The sequence below is a fragment of the Callorhinus ursinus genome, unplaced genomic scaffold (genome assembly GCF_003265705.2).
Source record: "Callorhinus ursinus isolate GAN/ISIS: 27379988/994484 unplaced genomic scaffold, GSC_fseal_2.0 scaffold48, whole genome shotgun sequence".
Taxonomy (NCBI): Eukaryota; Metazoa; Chordata; class Mammalia; order Carnivora; family Otariidae; genus Callorhinus; species Callorhinus ursinus.
In genome coordinates this window covers 3771443-3795342 of record NW_027397110.1, presented here as the reverse complement: position 1 = coordinate 3795342, position 23900 = coordinate 3771443, and the positions used below count along the sequence as shown (strand labels likewise).

The following is a 23900-nucleotide window of genomic DNA, read 5'->3' as shown; positions in this document are numbered from 1 at the left end:
CTCCACTTACACATGTTATACCTTTCACTATATATATATATAAAAGATTTATTTATTCGTGAGAGCGAGAGAGAGCATGTTTGCACACGGAGAGGGACAGAGGGAGAGAATCTTCAAGTAGACTCCCTGCTGAGCACAGAGCCTGTCTCGGGGCTCGATCTCACAACCCGAGATCGTGACCTGAGCTGAAACCAAGAGTTGGATGCTTAACTGACCGAGCCACCCTGGGGCCTCATCACTATAATTTATATGTATCCCAGGCTCCTTTCTCTATTGTCCCTTCTCAGAGTTTCTGTTTGAAAATTTGCTACTAATCTGCCCTCTAGTTTTCTGATCCTCTCTTCTGCTGTGTTTAGTCTACTGTTATCTGCTGTGTTCTTAGTTTCAGATACTGTGTTTTTGAGTTGTCATATTGCAGAAAAAAGATTCATTACTTCTTGAACATATTTTTTTTTAAAGATTTATCCATTTATTTTGAGAGAGTGAGAATGAGAGAGAGCGCACATGAGAGGGGGAAGGGTCAGAGGGAGAAGCAGGCTCCCCGCTGAGCAGGGAGCCCGATGCGGGACTCGATCCCAGGACTCCAGGATCATGACCTGAGCCGAAGGCAGTTGCTTAACCAACTGAGCCACCCAGGCGCCCACTTCTTGAACATATTAATTATAGTTGATTATTTATAGTTATTTGAAAGAATGTGCCCGAGGGGGCGCCTGGGTGGCTCAGTCGGTTAAGCATCTTGGTTTCAGGTCAGATCTTGATCTCATTGCTAGTTCAAGCCCCACGTTGGGCTCCACACTCCACACCCCCCGTGTGGGGCCTGCTTAAAAGCAACCAAAAAAAATGTGCCTGATAGCTTTCTATTGTCAGTTTTTCTTGTATTCAGTGATTTGGTCCTGTCTCTTTTATTGAACACTGAATGTTGTATATGAAAAATTGAGGCCATTTCTAGATATCTTCCCTTTGATGAATATCTGCAAACTCAAAACCAGAATCAATCTAAAAACTATTTCTTCTAATAGTGATGGTGGAACAACTTGATATCTAATAGGAATAAAATGACCTTTGGCCCACATACTGCACCATCCACGAAAAACACCTCAACATAAAAGCTAAAACTATAAAGTGTTGGGAAGAAAACATGAGAGAATATCTTTGTGACCTGGAGTGTAGGTAAACATTCCTTATCCAGCACACAGATAACACCATGCAAGAAGAAATTGACTTTATCAAATTAGACTTTGTCAGAATTAAAAACTTATACTCATCTCTAGACACCATTAAGAAAATGAAAAGGCAGGCCATAAACAGAAAATACTTGCAATTCATATACTTGACAAAGGACATGTTTTAGAATATACAAAGTGCTCGTACAACGCAATAGTAAAAAGACGAAGCTAATTAAAAAATTGGGTGAAAAAATTCTATGAAGATACAGTACATAAGTGTCCAACAAACACAAAGTGCTCAGTGTTATTAGTCATTAAGGAAATGGAAATTAAAATGAGATACCACTTTACATTCTTTAGGATAGCTGTAACAGCAAAAAAAGGAAATTAAGTGTTGGTGAGGATGTGGAGAAATTGGAACGCTTGGACATTCTTAGTGGGAAAGGTAAATGGTGTAGCTACTCTGGAAAAGAGTTTGGTGGCTCCTCAAAAGGCTAATGTGACTCAGCAGTCCCACTCGTAGGCATGTATCCCAGACACAACTGAGAGCGGAGGTTCCAACAGATAGTTGTGTGCCCGCGTTTTGGTGTGCATAACTCACAGTGGCCAAAAGATGGAAACAACCCAAGTGTCCATCAGCAGATGAATGGATACACAAAATGTGGTCTATCCATACATTGAAATATTATTGAGCAATAAAAAGGAATGAAGTGTTGATCCGTGCTACGATATGGATGAACCTTGAAAGCATGCTCAGTGGAGGAAGCTAGACATAAAAGGACAAATATATGATCCCACTTTTATAAAGTACCTAGAGTTAGGCAAATTGGAGATAGCACATTAGAGGTTACCAGTGCTTGGGGTTGGGGAGGAGTTAATGCTTAATGGCTATGGAGTTTCTGTTTGGGATATTCAAAAAGTTTTGGCATTAGATCCTGGTGGTGGTTGCACAACAATGTGAACGTAATTCAATCCACTGAATTTTACCCTTAAAAATGGTCAAAATGGCAAAATTTATGTTAGATGCACAGTTTCCCCCCACCTTATTCTTGGGGGACATGTTCCAAGACTACTCAGTGGGTACCTGAAACCGTAGATAGTACTGAATCCTATATATACTATGTTTTTTTCTATCCATACTGTCTGTGATGACATTTAATTTATAAATTAGGCACAGTAAGAGATTAACAGCAATAACATAATAAAATAGAACAATAATAGCATACTGTAATAAAAGTTTTGTGAATGTGGTCTCTCAGAATATCTCTCTGTGCTGTATTCACCCTTCTTGTGATGACGAGATACAGCACCTACCTGGCAGCGTGAAGTGAGGTGAATGACGCAGGCATTGTGGCGTAGCGTTAGGCTGCTGTTGACCTGATGGTACGTCAGAAAGCGGGCATCTGCTTCTGGACTGTGGTTGACTGCGGGATAACTGAAACTGTGGAAGGTGAAGTTGTGGGTAAGGGCACGGGGGCTACCGTATTATGTTTTACCACAATAAAAAAAAAATAATACAGTATACAAAAATCCATCAAATTACACGTTTGAAATGGGTGAATTGTATACTATGTAAATTATATCTCAAGCTTTTACTTTTTTAATTTTAAAATTAATTTTTGAGAGGGGGTAGGGGGAGACAGTGGGGCTCAATCCCATAACCTTGAGATCATGACCTGAGCTGAAATCCAAGTGTCAGATGCTTAACCAGCTGTGCCCCCAGGCGCCCCTCAGTAAAGCTTTTATAAACAAAACCATAATGAGATACCTTTGCATACCCATTGGAATGGCTAAAATTAAAATGACTGACAGAACCAAATTTTGGCGAGGATGTGGAACAACTGGAACTCTCATAAATTGCTGGTGGGAGTGTAAATGGTACACCTGCCTTGGGAAACATTTTGGGAGTTCTTTGTAAAGTTTATCATATACCTGCCTATGACTCTAGGTATTTACCTAAGAGAAACAAGAACATATATCCACAAAAGACATAAAAAAAAAAAATCCTTGTAGTAGCTGTATTGATAATAGCCAAACACTGGAAACACCTCAGATGTCCATCAGTGGGGAATGGCTAAAACTACTTGGTAATTTAAATGAATGAACCACCAACAAACAGTATGGATGGATCTCAGGGACGTACTGAGTGAAAGAAGCCAGACACATAGGCAGTATGTAATTTTATGTTTATGAAGTTATACAGATCTGAACAATGATTGTCAAAAGAGGATGGGGATTGACTGGAAAGGAACACGAGGGAATTTTCTGGAGCAAAGGAAATGTGCTTTATGTAGGTGGGGGTATTGGTTGCCTGGGGGCATGCATTTGTCACAACTCATTAAACTAACGTGATTTGTGTATTTCACTGTATGTAAAATTGTATCTCAAATTTTCTGCCTGTAAGTTATGACCCTTCTCACCAGTCCTCAAAAGAAAATGGGTATTATAATGCCTGCCTTGTAGGGTTGATTGATGTAGATATTAAGAGTGTGCTGTGTGTAGAGAGTCCAGAACGGTGCCTGGTACGAAGCCAGTGCCCAGCAGACTCGGACATTGCAGGCTCTAGTCAGAGTGCAAAGTGAAAAGAAATGTGTGGTAGCTCTTTAGAATTTTGTGTATTTTAAAGTCATGCTTGTAGAGTCTTTAATTTCATCTCATTTCCATGGTCAGATTCTTGTTTTAATAGGCTTTTGGAACTGCCTCTGAAACTTTGGAATAAGAAATAGGTCTAAGAACAAGAAACTCAATGGAAGAATAATGGTTTTTCAGATCCAAGATGTGGGCAGTAAGTTCATGCCACAACGGTAATTCCTTGGTAGAAAGGTATTGTAGCAATATTAAATAATTTTAAGAAGCTATAAGAACTTCCAGTAGAAAAAGCAAGTACTTGAAAGTAACAGTGTTGTGACTTAGGCAGAGGAAATTTAGATGAGTTTGCATGGAGTGACTGCTTTAGGAACTGACATTTAGAACAACCATACTTGTGTACTCTTTGGAGAAGGAAATTGAAGCTTTTCATTATTTTCATCCTAGCGTTTTGTTGGTTTAAACTTTTGACAAATCAAAACCACAAATACGTAATGATGTCCATGCCTTTATGGAAGATGATAGAACAGATGATCTAACAAGTACCCATGCATTTCACTTGCAAAATCAACAAACGTTAAAGTTTTGTCTTGTTCTCTCAAAGTCCAAAATGTTACTGATACTCTTAATGTCCTCCAGATGAGAACAAATTACCCCACAAGGTAACAGCTTGAAACCACACATTTTTTCACACAGTTTGTGAGGGTCAGGAATTGCTTGGCTGGGTGGACCTGGCTTAGTGTGTTTCCTGAGGTCGCGGTCAGGCTGTCCACCCAATCACCCAGCCTCTGAAGGCCTGACTGGCTGGGAGCCCCGATCCCAGGCTCTCGCCAGGTTTTGGGCAGAGGCTTCAGTCCTTGCGACATGGACCCTTCCCTAGGGCTGCTCACGCCAGCGATCCAAGAGAGTGTGCTCAAGATGGACGCTGGAGCGTCTCTATAATCTTGGAAATGACCTACCCTTTTTACTGCATATTGTCATGGTCACGAGAGGGATCACACATCAGGGCATGATCACTGGGAGGGGGGGCACTGTGGTGGGAGGACTCTTTGTTTCACTGTCCAGTCCCATGACTTCGTAAGTGATACACTACAGTTTGCGTGTCATATTTACATTATGTTTTTGAATGCTGCCAGTTTTCACGCATGGAGAGCTAGATCGTTAACTGCAGCCGTTGTAAAGTATACCAGCACAGGAATACATTGTAATTTACCCTTTTACTTACTGACGGATATTTGGATGGCTTTGGGAGTTTTGGTAATTCCTACTGCACTCTTCTTTCTCCAAAAGCAGGGGAGGCCCGTCTTAGCGCTGACTTTCGCATGTTGGCCCTGATTGCCACACGGTGTAGGGGGCTTCTGCCTGTCCTGAGCATGCTTCACTCCTTGGTTTTAGACCTGTTTGTAGCCGAGCGTTTCCATTCAGTTTTTGAGTATGGACATACATGTCTTGTTTTAAAGCTGGGCTTTGTATTTATATATTTTATAAAGAACGGTGATTACATTGTTTGGAATGGAGGGGAGATGTATCAGGTGTGACAGGCATCTCTGACGCAGCTCCTGGTCCATTTTGGGTGCTCAGTACATGTCGAACTGCATAGCGCGGTGCGGACCCAGTGGCTGTGATGAGAACACCCCTTCTGAGCACTGTCCGAGAGCCAGTCAGTAATGATTACTCTGGTTACTTCAAAGCTTTTAGTTTGGTTTACTTTTATTTGATCACTTCACATGTGCCAGCGTTTAGAACTGCGGTGGTAGCTGATCAGCGTAAAGAGCTGTAGTCAGCACTTAACATAGCAAGAGCTCAGATGCTAGAATACTGAGTCTGTAAGTATGAATGTCTTATGCCTTCATTCCTCTGCACATACACACACCTAATTTTCCCTTCAAGATTTAATTACCATTTCACCTCCTACTGAACGCCTGCCTCCTGCCCTGTTTTCCCTGTGGCAGTCTGTGCTTCCCTGTTTGAAAGAGCTTCTCAGAATGTTGTAATCAGTCACCTGCCGGCCCCAATGGGATGAGAGCAGCCTGAGGACAGGCATCTCCTTATTTACCTCTGTATTCTCAGTACCTGCTTGAAGCGCTAGCACAGAAAGAGCACTTGATGGGGTTTTTATTATTTCTTGAATATTTAATTTTCTTGAGTCATTAGATATAAAGAGTGTAGACAAAAGACTCTAGCAAGGAAGGCATAGAAAAAATGCCAAATATGACAGAGGACTATGATTTCAAAGGTTAAAAAAAAATGCCTCGGTATTCCTAATTGTTTGTATAACTACGTTGACAAACTTTCACAAAGGGAATAGAATGAGCACGTTAGAGGTCATCATACTATAGAACGCAAAAACAACCTATCCGCCTGTATATACACATACTCACATAGGTTTTCCCCAAACATTACTGAGCCTCTGGCCAGCAAGAATCTTTGGCTGCACCGAAAACAAAAAAATGAAACAAAACGAAAAACCCAAAAAAACCCACACGAGTCGTCAGCTTCGCTAAGGTCACCATATGGCATCTTGACTCAACCATGATTCAGATCAGCTTTGTTGAGAGAGAACATCAATTAAGTGACGCTGTAAAAAGCACTTTGCAGAGTAGGATGACAGTTTCCTTTATTTTTACCGAGGCCATGAGCTGGAGGACCACATGGAACGATTTGGTAAGGTGTTCTGACTCAACTTCAAAATACAGATGTGGTCAGGGGGAGCCACCCTCACATTCAATTATCTTAAATGGACAAAACAGACAGGAAAACGTTGGAGCCAGCAAGTCAAAGTAAATAAGGCCGGGGCTGTGACCACCAGTGCCCTCAGAGTAGGATTTCTCAGCTCCTCATTCTTCCAGTCTTTTGTAGTGGTCCCTGGACCTTGGGCAAGGAGACTCACGCAGAGGCCCAGGAACCCTGGGCCCACCTGCGCTGAGTCAGCCTCTCTGCCCGCCACAGGCCTGGACAAGTCATGTCCGAGCTCAGGAGCCCGTGTGTGAGCCGGTGAGGCTCTTGTTGCAGGCCCCGAGCTGTTGGCGTGTGTCGGGCTCAGGGAAGTGCCTGGCTCACAATAAGCATGATTTAAGTGTTCGTGGTTGTCATCGTCCTTGAGTATTTACAGCTTTATCAAAGGACATTAAAGAAGACAAATGGTAAGATATACCATTACATGATGGAAAACCTCAGTAGCGCAAAGACATCCATTCTCCCCAGAGTGACTTGTGGTTTCAGTGCCCCTGAAAATAAAATCTCGACAGGCGTGTTGGTGGAAATTCACAAGCTGATTTTCTCATTTATATGGTGAACAAGGTTTTCTCTTACTCCCCGATTCCCTTAAGGCTTTGTATGAACCCTTTTCTGACTCCTCAGCTCTGAAAGCCCTTCATGTTTGCCCTCCACAAAATTCTGTGCGTCCTCATTTTCTTCTCTGAACATTGATCTTCTTGATCAAAGTGAAATACGGCTTGCCTCTGAGGGGGATGCCTTTCCAGAAGGTCTTCCAAGTGGGAGGCTGTTTTCTCTCTCTAGCGTACCCTGGGCTTGAAGGTGTGCTAGGCATTCTCCTTGATGGTCCTGGCTGCTTTCAGATCTTCTCCTCTGGAACCCTTGCAGCTTTCCATCTCACGCTGTCAGTGTGTACCCCATGTGTGGCCACTTTCGCCACTAGAATTCCCTGGGTCACTTCACCTCGTTCCTTGAAGAGTGAACCCTAGGTCACTGTTAACTCTGCACTGCTTGTCCTGTCTTAAATCTTGGTAATTTCAGTATTCACATAGATCACCGTTCTGTTACTCTGGCCTTTTTGTTCCTTGACTTTCTGTCAATGAGCTTGAGCACCACCCTGCCAAACCACAGACTGCCAGCACCACCCAGGCCTTATCATTAACTAGAGCTGCCTTCCTGCCACAATCTCAGTTCAGGGGTCCCACTCTGGCCACCTGTTTGATCTTCTCTAGGTCACCTCCTCCAAGGGTCTTCAGTCCGACCAGGGCCTACAGTCTGTTGTACAAGGTTGTTGTACAACCTTGAGATTAAGAGTCCCGTGCTCTACCGACCGAGCCAGCCAGGTGCCCCTGTTCTACTACTTCTATTTCCTGTTCCTTCTGTTCCTCAGGTTCACATTTTCTTTCTTGACCCACGTTAGATTGACGGATCGGTAATAAAAGCATTGGCTTGTTTATCCATCCTTGGTTACCTTGTCTCTTCTCTTAACTTTGCCTCAGGCTTCCCTGGGACAACTGCAGCTCTGGTTAAAGCCAGCTTGCTATGTCCTCTGTGCCTGCACCCAGGTAACTGAGCAAGGCTGGAGAAAAGCCTACAGCCATGCTCACTGGTCTCGCAGGAAGTTGACGATCCCTGTGGAATGGTGCTGATGGGTCTGTGTTTAGATTGGTCACGAGTCTGCCTTAGTGCTGCCTGGCAGTCCTCCTGTCTCTCCCTAGTCCATTCGGTCTCCTGCTGTCCTGGTCAACCAGGTCACACCTTTCGCTTTCCTTAACTTTCCGTTGTCTCTCCCTCATCCTTACTCCTGGCTTCCTATTTCACTGAGAAGAAGGAAGCAACCAGAAGGTAATTTCCAGGACTCCCCATCACCCTCTCTCCCCAGCCACCAGTATCCTGCCCATCACCTGCCTTCCCTTCTGGGGCTGTGGATGAACGACCCTGCTCTGAATGCCACCACCCTCAGACCTGCACACTCTACTTCACTCCCTTTTGCATGCATTGGTCCAATAATTCTACGCCCCCTTCTTAAATCATCAGTTTTACTCTTTCTGTTGGATTATTTTCATCCGATTATACATCTGTAATTTTTCCCACTGTGAGAAAATTCTCTTTCCTTGAGCTGTGATCCCATTTTTCTGCTCCCCTTTATAATGGAACTCCTGCAAAGAGTGATTTATATTTACCTACCTCAGTTTCTCATTTCTCTTGAACCCCATCCATGTTGCTAACCAGCGGTGTTCCTCTTCAGTTCTTCGCTCCCCTAACCTACCAGCTGTATTTGATGGAGTTGCTCACATCTTTATCCTTGAAACCCTTTTGCCCGCCCTGCACGCCACCACCCTCTTCTGAATCGCCTCCCTTGTTGGCTGCTCCTCCCTGGCTTGGTCCTCAGACCTTTTTTTCCTCCCTGTGCTTACTTCACTCCCGAGTGACCTCATCCAGTCTCGTGCTTCAGTACTTTCCATCTGCTGGTGGCTGCAACATTTTGCCCAGGCTGAGCTTTCCTTCTGAACTCCAGACTTGTGGATTCCCCTTGCCTCCTGCATGGTTCATCGTTTCTGAAAAGCACCTCCAGCCTCACCGGTCCAGCCTGCAGAGCCCCCCACCCCCTGGATACCTCCAGGCAGCCTTCTCCCTTTCAGCGAGCTGCACGGACATCTTTTGTGATGTTGCTCAGGCCACAGTTCTGGAGTCCTCCCTGGATCCCCTTTCTCAGATGGCCCTCATGACAATTTTGTCATCAGATCTCGTCGGCTCTATCTTGAGAAGATATCCAGAGTCTGATCTCTGCTTACTCTGCTGCTGCCATTCTTTTCCCAGAACAGGGTCCTAACTGGTCTTCCTCCCCTGTGGCCCGTTCATCACAGAGCAGCCAGAGGGGTCCCTCAGAATCAAGGGCACTAGAGCCCTCCGTGGCTTCCTGTCGGGATACAAGCCGAAATCCTTCCGGCCCGTGCGGTGTGGTTCCATCTTGCCTCTGACTCAGGTTACCTTTCCATTCCCTCGTCGGGCTGCCTCTCCGCGAGCCCTCCGTCTTCCCTGTGATGCACCAGATACGCCTTCGCCTTCCATCCACATCTCTCGGGAAAGGGCCTGGCGTTTCCTTACTGTCTCTGGTTCTGTGCTCAAAGACCACTTTTCTGAATAAGGTTCTTAATGAGGCCTTATGTACAAAATCTTTCTCCGCCTGAGAATATAAAGACATTCTCCGTACATTTTCTTCCAGAGCTTTATAGTGTTGGCTAGCATGTATTCCTAGATGCATCTGGAGTTCCTTTCTCTGTCTGGTTATATAGGTGAGGGTTCAGCTCTATTTTCCCCATAATGGCCTCGTGGTTGCTGCGGCACCAGAGTGGCCCAGCCCCCCACAGATCCCGTGGCCCTGCTGTCACTCGTCAGGTTGCCTTGACTGCGGTGCTGTTCCTGGACAGTCCAGCCAATGGTTTAATTTTCCACCTTGTGTGCCAGTTTCACTTTTTCTTGGCTTCTTTCACTTGGCATCGTGCATTTGTGACTCGATTCTGACAAGAGGTGAATTTTGACTGTAGTGAGGACAGTGGGAAAGAGGGAACCGTGTCATTTTTGGGGGGAGTGGGGAGAGGACCGATGTGTGTGGACTCTTTAAAGCAGGGGTGCTAGACTGATCTGGGGGCCAGGTCAGGCCCACCTTATGAGTGTCTGTGTCTTTTTTTTCTTAAATGCCCTGTGAGTAGGTTTTACATTTTTAAGTGGTTGGGAAAAATAAACTTTGTGGCACATGAAAACTGCATGAACTTTAAATGTCAGTGCCCCTCAGTGGAGCTTTATCAGCCCTCAGCCATGTTTGTTCGCTCAGGTGTTGTCTGTGGCTGCCTTGTCTGTCACGGAGCAGTGACAGACGTGGGCAGGCTCTCTAGTCCCAAGCGTTTACTCCCTGGCCTTTTCTAGATAAACGATTGGTCTGTGCTATCAGCGACAGCTTGAGAGTTCCAGATGGAACAGAAGAGGGAAAGGAGAGCTTGAGGTCTACAAAGATGAATCTCAGAATTCTGCCCCAGGCAGTTTCTGGCAGGAGAAGCAAATGTTTTTATTTTCTGTTTTATTTTGTGCAGTCCAGCCTGGTCAGATCAGTAAGCAGGGTGGTGGGGGAAGGGGGGGGTTGTGGTTTTAAATAACAACCAGTGATTCTTTTTTTTTTTTTCTGCTGCAAGATTTCATTATTATGTTTAGTCTACAAATTTGATCTTTTAAGAAAAATTCACAAAATACTCAGTTGAAACCACATTTCTGGTTCATCAGATTTCAAATATGTTTTACTGTGCTGAACAATATACTCTTTTTTTTAATATTTTATTTATTTGAGAGAGAGAGAGTGAGAGAGAGAGCATGAGAGGAGAGAGGGTCAGAGGGAGAAGCAGAGTCCCCACTGAGCAGGGAGCCCGATGCGGGACTCGATCCCGGGACTTCAGGATCATGACCTGAGCCGAAGGCAGTCGCTTAACCAACTGAGCCACTCAGGCGCCCTGAACAATATATTCTAATGCTGTCTAAAACACAGCCAAATTATTTGTCCTTATTCATTTATACACATTCTGTAATTTTTTGAAAACCAAGATTAAGGTAAAAAATATCAACAAAACAACCAGTGATTCTTATTTTAATCTTGGAACTTGGGTGCAAGGTATTAGAATCCATCTTTTCTCAAGCAGGGAAGTCTCAGCAGGGCAGGGCAGTGATGAGCCTTTGGTTTCCTTTTCAGCAGGAGGTCCAGCCTGACGGATGACTGACTGGAAAAATGTGTGTGCACATCGGGCCGCGGGCCTATCTAATCTCTGACATACGGTCATGGGGAGTTTTCTTTAATTTTATTCAGACTGGACTTGCCAAGATTAAACCTACAGATCTGTTCAAACTTGAAGGAAATGAAATTCTACCTTTTGTAGAATTCAAAGGCTTTTTTTTTTTGTTCTGTAATGTAACATTTCATTTGTACGTTGTCTTCGGGGTATGCATTCCTATCTAATAGGAATGTCTAACAGTTGAATTTTAATTGTCCTCCTAAGTACTTTCTGCCTTCTATGAATAAAGTAGCTAAGCTTTTTAAAGTCTGTGAATATTTTATGTTAGTTTGGTTAAAGCAGAAGTGACAGCAATTATGATTATTAATAGTAACATTTGTAATATGGAACCATTGGTCTTTACTGTTCCACTGTCGTTAATCATTTCACGTATTTAGCCGCATTGTCTTGACTGGGAACTTAGAACTTGAAGACAGAGTACATTAGGGCTATTTGGATCTGTTATACCAAATAGCTTTCTTTCAAGGCTGTTGGGGAACACAGAAGTATATACAAGACTGTTAGATGCTTTCCTAGTTCTTTTTTTTTTTTTTAAGATTTTTATTTGAGAGAGAGAGAAAGAGAGAGAGAGAAAGCACATGAGATGGGGGGAGTGTCAGAGGGAGAAGCAGACTCCCTGCTGAGCAGGGAGCCCGATGCGGGACTCGGTCCCGGGGCTCCGGGATCATGACCTGAGCCGAAGGCAGTGGCTTAACCAGCTGAGCCACCCAGGCGCCCCGATGCTTTCCTAGTTCTTACTGGTAGCGAGTGAAAGCTCTTTCTGCATCTGGTGAAAGTTGTTCATGTATTATACACAAAGATGGTGAGTCAAGTCTATAAGCATTTATTGTATCACTCTCAAGGAAGGGGTTTTTTCTACGCTTTCTAGGGGAGCCAGACATCTAACAAATAGTCTTCGCTATTGGGAAATTTAAAATATGGTCGGTCGGGTTACATTCCCCCCTTTAAGCTCATCCATTGTGTCACCTGTGGAGAAGGAGAGATTAGATGTTTGTTAAGTATCAGTCATAAGATACCTACATTTTACTGAAAACATGACCTTCTTTCGAGGATAAAGGAGATGTGCAGCCCAGGATGTATGGATTCCCTGACGGGTGTGGAAGAGGCAAAGGGATACCCCGATTGTTCTCTATCTCCAGCTGCTGCCACCCCATGCACTAATTCCCCTGCTCACCTCGGCTGGTGCCCGGCTCAGGGTACCCGCTCAGTTTGCACCTGTGAGGCAGGCAGATGCCACCGAGCGTGCGAAATGTCTCATCACTGTTACCAGTTTGAATAAATACAATTAGTGAATGCCAGATCTGGGCCCTAGAGATACAGAAAAAAATAGGATGGGCTGTTTTCCCATGATTTATGGGCCAGTGGGGGAGCTGGGCTGGAGAAGTGAGTCTAATCTAATGTGGGTAGGTGTTAGTCCAGTCTTATGGATGGAGTTCAGTGGGACGTCGAGGTGGGAGCTGGTCTGCCTGGAGTAGCGGGGGAGTTTCTCCAGGGCTGGGAGTTTTCAAAAGGCCTCAATAAAGAGATGCAGGATTTTGCAGGCAGAGAATTGGGTGGGGGTTGTGTGGAAGGTGCATTCTGGGGGGAGGGTGTATGTTTAAGCAGAGAGGTTTGCAAGTGTCTGGTGTTTTCAGGAATCCATGGGTGTGCAGCCTGGGGAGAGCAAATGACAGTGATCACCGTCCCGAATTGTTTTCTCTTCACACCGCAAACGTGAGTTGCCGTGTGCTGAATAAGGGCTACCATGATGATTCTCTGGCAGCTATTAATAGTTATTTTGACTTTAGGAAGATGATGATTGGCCTTAGCTCAGTTAAACATTTTTCTTTTGATTAAAAGTGTAACAAAGGAGAAAGGCTTTGTGCGTACGTGACAAATTAGTTATGCAGCATTGGGAATTATTCATAGGATAGTTCAGGAACTTACTAATTGTTCCATGCTTGGACTATCAGTTCTCCAATTTACCCAAGAACAGTGCTTTTTTTTCCCATCTTGCTTTATCGTCTACCACAGTTTTGAGTCCAAAGCTTTTGATGTTTTCGATACCAGTATTGAGTACAACAGATGTTAAGGTTTCAAAGAGCGGCTTCTGGGAAGACCATTCATGGTAGCAAGGTGGTGCCCGCATGAGGGTAGCTTGCAAAGGCCTGGTGGGCAGAGGTCATGTCGGCTTCTTCATCACAAGTGAGATGATGCTATCTCAGGAGGAGAAAGAGGCATTATTGCAGATGATTCAAGGGGTCGCCACTCCTTTTATTTGACCATAACATTAAATAATAGATGCCGTCAAAACTTTGTGCATTGGGGGCAGATAATGAGGTTCGTTTATTGTTGTAGAAATCCTGATCACGCTTGGCATCCATCCACATGTTTTAAACTCTTGGGTGTTTTCTTAGCGTGTTAACATCTGCGCTATATTTAGTACTCCTTAAAGATGTCTCGAGAGCGTGCGTGAATTTTCTTTATGGCAAATTGTCACTGAAAAGGGCTTATGTGTGTAATTGTTTCCTACAGTCACTGAGACAGGGTAAGTACTGTACCCTTGGGCTTCCACGGTTTCATTTGGTTACTCAGTCACTGATAAATAATGTGATTTACGTCCTCTCTCCGTGAGCTGAAAACGTGCCAGTTGCAGTACAAGGACTCAGGGTCCTGAAGCTCAAGGAGGGGCATGTCCCTGGGCCCTGCGCAGGGAGAGATGTGTGGAGGGGCTCCGGCAGCACCTGAGCGGGCACAGTGACTTGGGTGGTCCGGTGCCAGGGTTCTGTAGGAACTAGCAGCCCCCCGGTGACCTGGCGCAGTGGGAGGAAGGGGAGGGGTGCTGGGATTGGGCCACGGCCATTCATACGGTCGGTGCGAATCTTCGAGAATCTCTCCAGTTGTCCAGCGCAGCAGTTTTTCTTCTGACCTTAAAACAGATGGCTGTTTCTTCAGGAGATTCATGGAATGAGGAAGTTGGCTTGCATTTTGGAGCCATGTTGCACAAAAAATTCTTACCTTCATAGCTCTGTAACGGTAGTCAGTGTGGACCGTGCTTCCGGGATGCGAGGCGTGGGGGGACTGAGATGCCCAGAGGGACCAGCCACAGGTTCATATTTCTCCCCTGGGCACGCCCCCTAGGTGGGAGGGTGCCCTCGCTCGCTCGCTCACTGCTTGCTTGCCCTGTCCCCTGCTCCCCCCCCATCACTGTCTCTGTTTCTCTGTGTGTGTTTCTCCCTGTTTATCTCCCTCCTTCCTCCCTTTCCTCCCTGTCTCCCTCCCTCCGTCCCTCTTTCTCTCTCTCTCCTTCTCATCTGTGCAGTGGAATATATACACAAGCTCCGTGCATGTGTTGCTGGATTCTCTGCATCTAGAGAACGGACGGCGGGTTGGCCTCCCAGACAGTTTCATGAATAGTGTTTCTCGTAGTTGTACTTTAGTACATGGTGGGCGGCAGCAGACACAGTCATATTCTCTTTCTAGAACAGAGACTGTACATAATCTGTTTTGATTAAGGACAGATCCATAAGCATAGACCCTCCCCTGAGACTGGTATTTGGGTTGTCACAGGGGGTGGGAATACCAAGTCAGACTGCTTCTATTGGAAATGGGCCTCTGCCCGTTATTAACCCAGTGATATGGGCAAGTTACTTAAATTCCCCTCGATTTCACTTGTCTTTAAATAACACATGAAAAGGTTGGTAAGAACGGTGCCTGGCTAAGCGCTCCGGGTATGTAGCTCTTCGATTTTGTGTTGTAAGTTAAGGAGTGAGAACAGACAGGTCTTGCCCACCTCCCCACAGAAATAAGTGTAAGCAGTATTCTGAATAGGACATTTGGAAATTAGATTTTTTCCCTCTGGTTTGTAACAGTTTTATCCTTTTTTTTTTCCCAGAGAAACCGCACCCAGGACTATCTTCCAAAGAGTCCTGGACATCTTGAAGAAATCTTCCCATGCTGTTGAGCTGGCCTGCAGAGATCCATCCCAGGTGGAGCATCTGGCCTCCAGCCTGCAGCTAATAACAGAATGCTTCAGGTGTCTTCGAAATGCTTGTATCGAGTGTTCCGTGAACCAGAATTCCATCAGGTAGTGTTCTTTGCGGTGACATACGTACCTTTGATTGTATTTCCTTGCGTATGTGCATGCTGGTCTGCTGTATAGGTTTATCGGTGAGAAATAGTTTTGGCATCATAGTATTATTACCCAGCGGTAACCACAAGGCTAGGATTACATCTCCAGCGGACAAATGCTCTGCAGTCTTGCCACTGGACACTTGTAGGCGAGCATATAAATGATATGACATATAATAGAGTGTTTTTAACATTAAGGGTTATTTTGGTTTCTTCTCTTTCTAATATGTTTTGAGGTATTTGGTTATAGACATATAGCATGGTGATTTTAACTTAATTTTGATTACCCGATCCTAGATTCTGCCTTTCTAAAGGCATACACAGTTCTGGACCTCACTTTTCTTAGTTGTAAATGTTTTAATTAGTTTTAGTGTTTTAATTAGTTAGCCTTGTGTTTAAACACTTTGAACAAGGAACGCGTCTTACAGCTCTCTAAGACGACCTGTTTTAAAACTTCCTTAGATCGTGCAGTTGCAAGCTCTCCTTCTACCTGTTTTATAAGGCTCATGTTTCTGAAAGGAGGAAAGAAGATAAACGAGAGAATTATTAGGTGCCGTTTTTGTTCTTTTGCCTGTTACTCTCTCCTCCCAGAACTGAGCACCTTTCTTCTTTGATTTAATGGAATCTGCTTTTTATTACAAATTTTTACTCGAGATGAAGTCAGAAGCCACAAAGAGCACGCTCCCCTTTCTTTCTTGGACTTGAATGTAGATGGAGCCTCCAGGCCTCTCTGTCACTGCTGTGGTGGGTGAAGCTGGGCTGGTCCAGAAGCCACTGGAGGGACCCCCTTTGCTGCCTAGACGGTCTTATACCTGAGGCTTTGATGTGATGAATGAGATTTTTAAGATCAAAGGAGAGTGGGGATAAATGCCAGGGTTGTTTAATTTCAATACTAAGCAGACCCTGCTGTCCATTTGCAGGTAAATGCAGAGAAACATTAATAATGTTGTTAATCATAGTTAGCATTTTAAAACATAACTAGTTATGTGCTCGAAACGAAGCCAGGGGCGGAGGCTAGTTTTTTTTGTCCCTTTCCCGACAGGGGATCCCCTCCGGTGTGATGGGGGAGGGAGAGGAGAGCCTTAGAACAGAAACTCTTGACTGCGGGCTGGCAAACGTGCCCTTGTGCCTTGCCAGCCTCGCAGAGAAGGAAGCGAGCGTTCGGTGGGCCTGCCCTCCACACGAGGCTTTGTTCCCAGGGCTTAACTGCAGTGTCTTGTTTTATTTCTAGAACAAACCCAAGAAATAGCATGCTACTGTTTTTCCACTTTCACAAAAGAAGAAAGTGTGACTCGGGCTAAGGAACTTGTCTGACAGTCCCTCACTCTATGAACGGTAGACTAGCCAGGGAATGCTCTTGGTGACTCCCAAGCTCAGCTCAGAATCTCTTGTCATAACTGCCCTGACACACCTGCTGACCCTATTGTGGGTGACTGCTCCATCCCTTGAACGGCCACGGGACCCTGAACTGGGGCCTCGACCTTCCTGAGTACTGGTTGGTCTTCGCCTCTGGAAGTCAGGGCAAGCAGTATCTCCCACCCAGGGCTGTTGGGCGTTTTAAATGAGATTACTTATGCACATTGCCTCCTGTGCCGTGCCCATGGTCTGCTCAGTAACTGTGTTTCTGCCCCTCGGGAACGCTAGTGCAATAAAAGTGTATGATAATACAACTTTCTTAGCAATTAATCTTTATTTTCTATTTCTGAGTGTACAAGTGATATGCAAACTATAAAAATTCAAACATTACAAGAAAAATACTGTGGCAGATGAAATATCAGCTGTCTTCTGGCAGGGCCATCTTCTGGGGGGCAGGCACTGAGCCACTGTTCCTACCAGTCTTACAAGTAAAGAACAAAGGAGCAGTGGCTCTCTCTGACCGTCTGGCCTTGGGGAAGGCTGAGAGGGCCTACCCGTGTCCGCACCACCCCTGACCTTGCTGTTCTTTAAGGAGTGAATGTCTTGGCTTAATTCTGATTCGAGTGGAGAAGTGAAGGTAGGGAGCTGTTTCGGTTGCTGCTATAACAAATTGCTGCAGACATAATGGCTTGCTCAAACAACAGGTTTATTATCTTACTGTTCTGAGTCAGAAGTCCAGAATCAGCTTCACTGACCTCAAGTGAGAGACCCAGTAGGGCTGGTAGTAGAGATTCTCTCTCTAGCAGAGAATCCATTCCCTTGTTTTTCTACCTTCTAGAGGCTGCCTGTATCCCTTGTTCACGGCTCCATCTTCAAAGCAACACCAGAGTGTCTTCCAGTGACTCTTTGTGTCTCCCACCCTCCTGCATCCCCCTGCTAAGGACTCTTAGGATTACATGATGCCCACCCTGATAGTCTAGGATAATCTCCCCATTGCAAAACCATTAATTTAATCATATCTAAAAAGTCTCTTCTGATATTTCTGACCAGTTTTGATTCTTCAGCAGCAGCTGGGTGTCCAGCAATTCAGTTCCGTTCTGACACCACCTGCCTGGGGTCAGTGGCATCAGATCCCATAACTTAAAGGACTCGGTCCCGTAAGACGGCCCCACTTCAGATGCGAACCAGTTGCCCAAGCTACATTTCTGCCTCGGTGATGCCATTGTTCTCCCCACCACAGTCCACCCCCGTGGCCCCTAAAGATTCCGTGTGCAGAATGCATTCATGCCTTCCTGAGGCCCCACATTTTTTACCCTGACAGCATCAACTCGAGTCCAGAATCTCATCAGCTAAAAGTCCCAAATCTCATTATGCAGTCATGTAAATTACTTATGGGTCAGACTCTGGATGTCTGCATCCTGGGGTAGAATTCCACTTTATCGGTGCGCCTGTGAAACCGGACCAGTTACCTGCTCCCCAAATGCAGTTTGGGGGCAGGCCTAGGATAACCATTTTGGACATTATCCTTTGAAAGAGGAGAAGATAGAAGCAAAAGAGGAATCACTGATCCCAAGCAAAGCAATGTCAGCTAGGTTTCAAGGTCTGGGAACAATCGTCTGGGGCTTGAGGCTGTGCCCTTGGCCCTGCCCTCAGAGTCACCCTTCTTTTTTCCCGAAGGGAGCATGTGTTTGCACCTGAGTCATTCCATCAGTCTACTTCCTGCCTATAGAATTTTGGGAGTCTGACACTTTTTTTTTCTTTTTTTAAATTTCATCCTTTCTCTGTGCATTTTGTCCAAGTTGGCAGAGTTTCTCCTGGTAAAACATTTTCAACAACGCTGTGGCTCTCACATGTATGTCATGGGGATTCCCACGATTAGACAAAAGGGTCCTGCACAGAGCTTTCCTGGATAACCCTATCTCCATTCCTGGGTTCTGCCGAGATGACAGAGGGGAATGAGTCCCACCGTCATCTGTTCAAAGAGCCCCTCCTGCCCTGGGACTGAACACTCTGACCTTTTGATCCTTCCTAGGCGTGAGCGAAAGGTTGTCCTCCTGGCCCCTTGACTTTCTCTGCAGAGCACGCTTTCTTGCCAGTGACTATCCCAGGTTTAGCATCTTTAGCCATCTGGCTAGACTGAGAATTTCCCGAAGCAAGACCTGGTTCTCTCTTCATCTCCTCTGTCTCTCCCCTTGGCCTTTTATTAGATGCAACAGGAAGCAGTCAGCTGACACCTTCAGCATGGGGCTTGGAAATGTGCTCAGCTCAATATCCAAGTTCATCATTTTGCTGAGCTTCTGCCCCTGTGGGTAAAGGGCCCCCTTTCCCCAGTTTCTAGGGATAGGTTCCTCACTTCCTTCTGAGCCCTCACTGGCCTTGCCTTTGGCGTCCATGTGCCCACCAGCAGCCCGTGAAGGCGTCTGAGCATTTCCGATGCTGCTCACTGTTCTTCTGGCCCCTGCCCACCGCCAGCTTCCCGAGCCGCTCCCACATGTTCAGATGTTTATCTGCAGCAGCATTGCTACTTCTGCTACCCCAAATCTGGATTACTTTCCTCCTGCTGCTGTGACGAATTACCAAATGCTCCGTGGCTTAAAACAACACAGATCTGTTATCTTTTGGTTCAGGAATTCAGAAGGCTAGAATGGGTCACCGTGGCTGAGTTCCCTGCGGAGGCTTTCGGGGAAAATCCATTTCCTGGCCTTTTTAGAAGCTTCTGGAAGCCTCTTGCACTCCTGGGCTCATGGCCCCTTCCCCGACTATGACACCCTCTTGTATTCCTCCTTTAAGGACCCTTGTGACCCCATTGGGCCCACTGGCTAATCCAGGGTGATCTTTCCATCTCAAGATCCTGAATCTACTCACAACCCTGAGGTCCGCTTTGCCTTGGGAGGTAACACATTCGCAGGTTTTGAGATTATGATGCGGACAGCTCGAGGGGCCACGATTCTGTTTACCACAGACGCCGTGAGCCAGTAGTTGCAGCTCCATTCCCTGGATCATCGTTTGAAATGCAGCCTCAAGAAAATTAATGGGTCTGACTTTGTCTTTTTAAAAAAATCTTTTATAGGAACTTGGATACAATTGGCGTCGCTGTTGATCTGATTCTTCTTTTTCGTGAACTGCGGGTTGAACAGGAATCCCTGTTGACAGGTACTGTGATTCATGGGTTATTTGTACCTTTGAAAAGGATTTAAAAACCACAACTTTGAGTTAAAGCAAATGTTTTGTATTTCATGATACAGAGAAACTTATTTAGTGATGTTAGCGAATTAGCATAAGAGAAAGTTGCCACAACTTCCTTTCCTCGCTCTGTTGTGGGCTGAGTTACGCCCCCCGACTCTCCCCTAAATCCATATGGTGGAGCCCCAGCTCCTACTACTTCAAAATGTGACTGGATTTGGAGACCGGGCCATTCAAGAGATCAGTAAGGTAAAATGGAGTCCTACAGGTGGGCCCTAGTCCATTATGGCTGGTGCCCTTATAAGAAGAAGACACAGACAGACACAGAGGGACAGCCAGACGAGGACACAGCGAGAGGACCACCGTCTGCGAGCCCAGGAGAGGGGCTCAGAAGGAGCCAGCCCTGCCCACCACTTGATCTTGGACTTCTACCCTCCAAGTCTGAGAAAATAAATTCCCATTGTTTAAGCCGAGCAGTCTGTGGTGCTTTGTTAGGGCAGCCCTTGGAAAGTAATACAGCGTCTCTGTATTACTCGTGTGGATGTGGCATGCCTGTTCTCGGTGCTGGGTGTGATCCCAACGGTGAGCAAGAGCAGACAGAAGAGTCTTTGCCTCTGTGTGTTTACAATGCAGTGAGAAGAGTCCGCACTAAATATAAGTGAAGTATATGGCGTGACCAAGAGGGAAGGAAGCTCTGATTGTTCATAGCTGTTGATAAGGGATTAAGAGAAAAATCAGGCCTCTTAATTTGAAGACCAGGAAGCTGTTCTAGACTTTTTGGTGAATGTTTTTGGTTCTTAAACTATTAGCATCCATACTTGTCCTTTGGACAGGGGTTATTTTCGTGATATCATAAGAGTCAGCACTTTAACATACGACCTCTTTATCCAAGGACTTGAAACACTTATGGGCAAACCCAAATCATTTAATAATTAAATCTTTTTATTTATTTGTTTATTTATTTTTTAAATAAGAAAATTTCTTAATGTAAATGTCCCATTTTATAAGACAATGTACTAGATGGTCGGTTAGAAGAATTCTTTTTAATAATAATCCAACAAATGCTTCCTCTAAAGGAGAAATCTGCAGCTGTTTGTAAAATCTGATCTGATTTACAAACTGATTTCCGTGTAGCTCTCAGTGCCTTCACTGACTCTAAACAGTGAGGCCTGCTTCCCTCACGTTGATATACCTCCTGCTGTTGGAAGGCAGGTTAGGGAACTCGAGGTGGCAGCCTCTTCACAGGTGGAGAAACAGAGGCACAGAGTACGGTGGCTACATTAGCTGTCAGAGGTGCTGCTTGCTTGGTTTAGTCTCCTTCTATTCTGTGATTCCTTCGTGTTCTCATGTAAAACTCCTTTGTTAAAATTCTTGCATCTTTCTGCTTGATTTAGAGTTCTTCCGTTGGAAAACTGTAATTGTCTCTTCAATTAATTACATCATCTTCGACTCTGCACACAAAGTGTTTGCTCTGCCTTTTTTTGGACAGCGGTAATTTCTCAGGTATTGTCAAGAAATTGATAGGGTGTAGGGTTTAGTGGGAGAGTGTTTTTAAGATGTTACACATTTAAAGATCTTCTTGTAGCTCCATTTTATGATATAGCAGAAGTCTCTGTGCTCAAATTGGGGGATGAAAAATCAGCAGTAAAATCCAGATTTCCCTCTGTCACATGGAAAAGCCGCTATTTTTGAAGTCTGTGTGTGGTATGGTAATTCAGAAAGAGTTCAGAACGTACTGCATTTTATAATTACTGAAAAATACTGATGTAGTGGATAGTGTGTTACTGGCAGCGCCAAAGCGCCATGGTGGGCAGAAGAGGGTTTCCCTGGTGATGATGTATTCCTAAATAAGACACCCGAGAGGAAGCACCGCATGGGGTACTGTGATTAAAGAGCCATCAGAGCGAGCCAGCCCTTCCTTGGCGCGGTGAACCTCATCCCCGCACACCCACTGAGCACCGCGTCTCCTGAAATTACCCCTCCCTCTGCTTCCTGTCCTTCCGTCAGCACATTATGTGCCCTCCTGCCTTCCCTGGACTCCCTGGGCTGCTCTGCTCCATCCCGGATCAGCCACAAAAGACTTAGAGTGTGGTGTTTATGTGATAAAACACTGTTTCACGGGATCGATGTTCTCTTCACTGAAGCAAGTCCGTGATCTAACAAAAAACCTAAAGGAGCCGATTTCTGACACTTTTTACGACCCAGTTTGTCACTGATGGAGAAATTGGTTGTGTGGTTGGTGGCCCGGCTTTTCACCAACTAGAGGGCATGTATTCACACACCTGTGTTGTGTTGTGTTGTGTTGTGTTGTGTTGGTGTGTCAGAGTGGTTTACAGTTTTGGCAGCTGCGGTTGTATTTAACTAAGGAATATATTTCTTACTGACATGACATTCACGCAGCGTACAAGTAACTACTTTAAAGTGAACAACCGAGTGGCCTTGAGAGTGTTCACAATGTTGTGCAACCACCACATCTAATTGCAAATATTTCCATGGTTCCGAGAGGAAACCCTCTACCCACTGAGCAGCTGCTTTCCATTTTCCCTCCCCTGCATTCTGTCTCTATGGATTTACCAATTGTGGATTTCTCATGTAAGTGGCATCAGAGGATTATGGGACCTGTTTGTCTGGCTTCTTTAAGGAAGTAGAATGTGTTTCCGAGTGTACATATGTTGTAGCAGGTATCAATACTTCGTTTGTTTAGATGACTGAATAATACTCTGTTGTGTGCACGTACCACATTTTGTGTATCCGTTCACTCATTGGTGGCCATTTAGGTTGTTTCCACCATTTGGGTTGTTTCCGCCATTTGGCTGTGGTGCCCCTGTTTGGCCATTTAGAACAGTGCTGCTCTGAACATGCCTGTATACGTATTTATTGGAGCCCCAGTTTTCTGTTCTTTTGGGTATATACCTAGCAGTAGAATTGCCGGGTCAATTTCCTATTTAAATTGTTAAGGAACTGCCAGACTTTTCTTAGCATCTGAACTACTTTACATTTTTACCAACAACGTATAGTATTCCAGTTTCTCCACATCCTTGCCGGTGTTTATTTTCCTTTTTTGGGGTTTATAGTCATCCTGATGGTTGTGGAGTAGTGTCTCATTGTGGTTTTGATTTGTGTTTTCCTCATGATTAATGATACTGAACATCTTATGTGCTTGTTTTGGCCATTTGTAAATCTTCTTTGGGGAAATGTCTCGTCAAGTTCTTTGCCCAGTTTTTAATTGGGCTGTTTGCCTTTTTGTGGTTGAGTTTTGTTTTTTTTTTTAAGAATTATTTATTTATTTTGGAGAGAATGAGTGTGTGCAAGCAGGGGGAGGGGCAAAGGAAGAGGGGAAGCAGACTCCCTGCTGAGCTGGACTCTGGGCTCCATCCCAGGATGCTGAGATCATGACCTGAGCTGGAAGCAGATGTTTCACTGACTGGGCCACCCAGGCGCCCCTGTTGTTGAGTTTTAAGAGTTATTTCTATATTGTGTATACTAGCATTTAGGTGGAATCTATAGATCCACTTGGGGAGACTTGCCTTCTTAATGATACAGAGTCTTCCAGTCCATGAACATGGGCCATCTCTCCCCTGATGTAGGTCTTTACTTTCCACTTGTGTCAGCTTTACATAGATGACGTGTGTTTGTAGGCAGAGTTGGGTGGATATTACTGAGGCAAGGAGGCAGATGGAAGTTAAATAGTGTTTTTCACTTTTTTCTTGAAAAGGGCGGTCCACAATGTTCCTGAATTTGTTTGGAATTCCACAGTGAAATTTGGATTCTACAATAAAACTTAAAAAAATTTTATAGTATGTTCGTTCAAGCCTAATACAAGCCTTCTAAAAGTATTCTGGTTCTTAATAAAGTGCCCGTGCTGTGTTGTGACTATTTCTCTGTGAGAACCTTATTCTTGGGGGATTTTTAGCAGCGTATCTGTGCCAACGTTTTGTTACCACTC

The 23900-nt window shown here is 44.9% G+C and overlaps 1 protein-coding gene across 2 annotated transcripts in view; it reads left to right on the top strand.

Moving 5' to 3' along the window:
- Window positions 1-23900, top strand: part of ATXN10 (ataxin 10) — a 161627-nt gene that overhangs the window by 5757 nt on the left and 131970 nt on the right. Inside the window, exons 1-3 of one of the 2 annotated variants that reach the window (XM_073882633.1) lie at window positions 14356-14393; window positions 15180-15371; window positions 19842-19924. In XM_073882633.1, the coding sequence (XP_073738734.1) occupies window positions 14371-14393; window positions 15180-15371; window positions 19842-19924 (298 nt within the window). In that variant the 5' untranslated portion in view covers window positions 14356-14370. Of the gene's footprint in view, window positions 1-14355; window positions 14394-15179; window positions 15372-19841; window positions 19925-23900 lie in introns of those variants that run through there. The other variant, XM_025881584.2, reaches the window with a different exon arrangement.